Here is a 4,641-nt window from a genome sequence, read left to right as displayed (position 1 = left end):
GTGGTGAGCAACCTACATGTTTTTTGGCAGCATAATGATATGGCATATGTGGTGAGCAAGTTCAAAACACTAGGACCAACCGATGCAACTCTCAAAACGTAGAAGTGGCATGGCACGTGCCACCAGCCGGTCGGGTGGTGAGAAGACGGAGTGCACAAGTCATTGACCTGGATTTCCTTTTTCCATCTTTCCAAAGGGATCTAAAATAACAGTAGGACAACATTTAGGTGTCTTCAAATTAAGAGCGATGGCATATTACGGGAGCGACTAGCGCTCAGTCGACAGAGAATTAACTAACTAAAGTTGTTCGTACATAACTAAAAACATACTCCCTCTGACCTGAAATATAAGTCGCTCGAGATATTTTCCGACCAGCGGCAAGAGTGATGCGACGGGGAGAGGGAGAGGACAGCGACAGGGACATGGAAAGGGCGGCGACGGAGCGAGGGACTTGCTAGAGATGGGAAGAGGGAGTGACCTGCGGATCTGGAGAGAGAGAGAGAGAGAGAGAGAGAGAGAGAGAGAGAGAGAGAGAGAGAGAGAGAGAGAGAGAGAGAGAGAGAGAGAGAGAGAGAGAGAGATGAGAAAATCTGGAATGGATGGGAAGAGCGAGTGGACTGCGGAAACGAGTGGTGGTGGACGAGGATAGTTTTGCAAAATGATTTTATGACAGAATTTGCAGTAGAAAAGCTAAAACGACATATATTTATATATTTAGGTACGAAGGGAGTATTCAGCATGGGGTATAAGAAATTGTTCAGCTAGTGAAAAACAAATTCTAGTGTTTATTTTTTGAGCCCAGAAATAAAATCTTACAGGAATTTCAATGTTGGACCAACTGGTACATGGTGTCCACCATGCCATTGCCAGTCACTTTATACACCCCCGACGACCGTCCACGATCAGCAGCACCTCGTCCGTGAGCGAGCTAGATAAACCTCCGGCCGGGACGATGGATTTCTCACTACCCCAGCAATGGCAGCTCCTCCTCCTAGCCAGCATCCTCCTCCCCGTCGTCTCGTACCTGCTGGTGACGAAGCGCAGCTCCGAGGAAGGGCGGCTGAAGCTGCCGCCCGGCCCGAAGCGGGTGCCGGTGCTCGGCAACCTGCACCAACTGGGCCCTCTGCCGCACCGCAGCCTGCGTGACCTGGCCCGGCGGCACGGCCCCGTCATGCTGCTCCGCCTCGGCGCGGCGACGACGGTGGTTGTCTCTTCCTCCGCGGCGGCGCGCGACGTGATGAGGGCCCACGACGCCGACTGCTGCAGCCGGCCCTCGTCACCAGGTCCCGCGCGGCTCTCCTACGGGCGCAAGAGCGTCGCCTTCTCACCATACGGAGCCTACTGGCGCGACATGCGCAGCCTCTTCGCTGCGGAGCTCCTCGGCGCCCGCGGTGTTAGAGCCGCCTGGGCCGCCCGGCAGGAGCAGGTCGACAGGCTCATGGCCGCCCTGGGTGACGCTGCGGGCCCGGTGTCGTTGGACGAGCACGTGTTCCGTGTTGCCGACGGCGTCATTAGCACGGTGGCGTACGGGAGCGTGTACGGCGCGGAGGCGTTCGCGGGCAAGCACAAGCGGTTCCAGCACGTGCTAGAGGAGGCCATGGACATGTCGGCCAGCTTCTCCGCCGAGGACTTCTTCCCCAACGCCGTCGGCCGCCTCCTCGACCGGCTCGCCGGCATAGTCGCGCGCAGGGAGAGGATCTTCAGAGACCTCGACGGCTTCTTCGAGGCAGTGCTGGAGCAGCACCTGCACCCCGCGCGCCCCAAGCCGGAGAGCGGCGGCGGCGACCTGGTGGACGCCCTCATCAGAATCTGCGAGGAGCACGGCTTCACGAGGGACCACGTCAAGGCTGTCCTCCTGGACGCGTTCCTCGGCGGCGTCGACACGAGCTCGGTGACGATCCTGTGGGCGATGTCGGAGCTGATCCGGAAGCCGCAAGTGCTGAAGAAAGCGCAGGAGGAGATCAGGGCCGCGGTCGCCGTCAACGGCAACAACGAGCAGCGGGTGCAGCCGGACGACCTGCCGAAGCTGACCTACCTGAAGATGGTCGTCAAAGAGACCCTGCGGCTTCACCCGCCGGTGACGCTGCTTCTGCCGCGGGAGACGCTGCGGCGGGTGGAGATCGGCGGCTACGACGTGCCGGCGGGGACGCGGGTGCTGGTGAACGCGTGGGCCATCGGGAGGGACCCCGCGAGCTGGGGCCAGGACGCGGCGGAGTTCCAGCCGGAGAGGTTCGAGTCCGGCGGGAGGCACGGCGAGGTGGACTTCCGCGGCGCTCACTTGGAGCTGATGCCGTTCGGCGCCGGCCGGCGAATCTGCCCCGGACTGGCCATGGGGGTGGCGAACGTGGAGTTCACGTTGGCCAACATGTTGTACGGCTTCGAGTGGAAGCTGCCGGAGGGGATGGTGGCGGAGAAGCTGAGCATGGAGGAGGCCGGCAGACTGACTTTCCACCGCAAGACGCCGCTGGTGCTCCTGCCCACCCCATACGTACCGCCGAGAGCTGGCTAGGTGGCAGGACCATGGTGTGACAAGCTCTGGTAGTGGTATATATCGAATTTATACATCAGGCAAATATATCTTGAGTTAAGTTAGTTGAACAAATGAAGAAAATTGTTGATACATGCGTGCGTCTTGGACTGGTGACATGAATCAGTCTTTTTTATGTTTTGAGTTCCAGCACAAATTTGCTCCGAGTTTATCCATCGGGTCTTCTGAGTAAAGTTGAAATGTAATGGGACTATGATTGATTCAGAACAGAGGAAAAAAAGAATCTCCCTAAGTAGGGACATGTAAGATTAATATGACTCCACTATAAATCCGATGTCAGATTTTTTACCATGAAAAATCAAAAGTTTTTTAAGACAATTTGTATTTGTGAAGGATGGTAAGTTTAGTTGCCAAGCATGATAAATCCAGCCGAGTTCATTTTTTTGCGAAAAAATTGCCATGCTCATAAACTAAATTTTTCATCCTTCAGCCAGCTAAATTTGTCATAAAAAGTGTTCGATTTGCCATGCTTAAATATCTAATGTCAGATTTTTAGCATTACCAAACTAATAAGATGATACTATCAGCATTCTTTTGTGCATCAATTCGTGAAAAAAATAAGTGTTCCCTCTCAAAACTAGTCAACAGTTGCACGGGTGTATGGTTTCTTTCACATCTCATATGTTTTTTATTAATCAAGCATAAAATGATCAGCATGCACACAATTTTTAAAATTAAGGAATTGCCAAACAGACGTGTGCATTTATATTCTGCCTGATTAGGTTTAACCATTTAGGCATCCACTTTGTTGTGCTCAGGCTGCCGTTTCAAATACTCTGAAACAAAAAAAAATTGCCCTTTAGATTCGGATATTTTTTAACTAGCAAAAAAAGAAAGTCGGGTGAAGAGCAGAGGGTGTTCCAAGAATTCCAGGCCCTCTTTCAAATAAGTACAAAGTTTGCTCTTACGAATTTCAAAAGGCCGGGTTGATGCACATGCTCATGCATCCAAAAGTTGGCCCACACATCTTCCCCTTTTCAACTCTCTCTCGATCTACCTATCACTCCCACCCACCCCCTACCTTCAACTTCGGTAGAAATTTGAAATTTTGAAAGTAAAAAATTATAGAAGTTGAATTTTGGAAAGTATATATTCTAAAACTTCATTTGTCATAATTTTGTAAAGTTTAAATTCTTCACGGTTTAATTTTTAAAATTCAAGTTTTATAAAATTTATATTTTTGAAAGAGAGCATTCAAATTTTCAACAGTTCAAATTTGTAAACTTGGTACTCATCGAGTCTCGTTGGAGGGGCGGGGGTGGGGGAGATAGGGTCACATGCACATTTGTGAGGCCCGCTCCTTTCTTCTTTACCACATGGAACAATTGTTGTTGCATTGTGCGCCTTTCCGGATAACTATGACCTCCGCTTGGCCCTCCCTATGCGTGTTCGGGCTGACCTTAGGCTTGGAATAGAAAATCAATTTGCATGCTCTGAATGCTGACATTTAATTGGGTCTTATGAAATGTTATCTAAGAAGATAGCCGTGTGGATACAATTAATGTCGGCATCGGTGTAGCCGAGTAAAGTCATTGTGCTACTTTGCTAGTAAATTTATCACAAAAAATTCTACACGGTAGTAAATTTGTTTCATGATTCATTCACTAATTTGGCAATTTATTTAATCTTCCAAATTGTAAAATATTAAAGGTGAGTATCTAATATTAAAAGGGAGTTCTTTTGTACATCGGCAAATTTGGTTTCGTCCCCCCTCCCCTCTCCTAGGTTTGGAATAATCTAAACCAAATCGGTATTTTCCTTGGAAACAATGGTCTGCATTAGCCGAATCAAATCTTATAAAAATCATGGTTTGTGTTAACTCAATAAAATCTTACCAGAACCTAAACTAAATCAAAAAGTCTGTTGCCTTCCCCTACCCATACCTAAATCAAATCAAATCTTAGCAAAACCTCAACTAAATAAAAAAAACTATCATTGATTTCCCCTACCCATACTCAAATCAAATAAAATCTTATCAAAATTTAGAATATGGCGGGTGTAAGGTATATGCTTGATACGATTGGTGTTTTTAACACAGTATAGATGCAGATGCTCATACATACACACATACACTCATCCCTATGAAGCACGCA

The 4,641-nt window shown here is 49.1% G+C and overlaps 1 protein-coding gene across 1 annotated transcript; it reads left to right on the top strand.

Moving 5' to 3' along the window:
- The first annotated feature begins 780 nt into the window (after positions 1–780).
- On the top strand, positions 781–2,756 carry LOC123122081 (4-hydroxyphenylacetaldehyde oxime monooxygenase). The gene has a single exon (XM_044542217.1). The coding sequence runs from the start codon at positions 827–829 to the stop codon at positions 2,507–2,509; it is 1,683 nt and encodes a 560-aa protein (XP_044398152.1). The 5' UTR covers positions 781–826; the 3' UTR covers positions 2,510–2,756.
- Positions 2,757–4,641: the final 1,885 nt, after the last annotated feature.

Source organism: Triticum aestivum, chromosome 5D (genome assembly GCF_018294505.1).
Source record: "Triticum aestivum cultivar Chinese Spring chromosome 5D, IWGSC CS RefSeq v2.1, whole genome shotgun sequence".
NCBI lineage: Eukaryota > Viridiplantae > Streptophyta > Magnoliopsida > Poales > Poaceae > Triticum > Triticum aestivum.
Note: the sequence above shows the minus strand (reverse complement) of the source record. Positions and strands in the feature narration are given on the sequence as shown.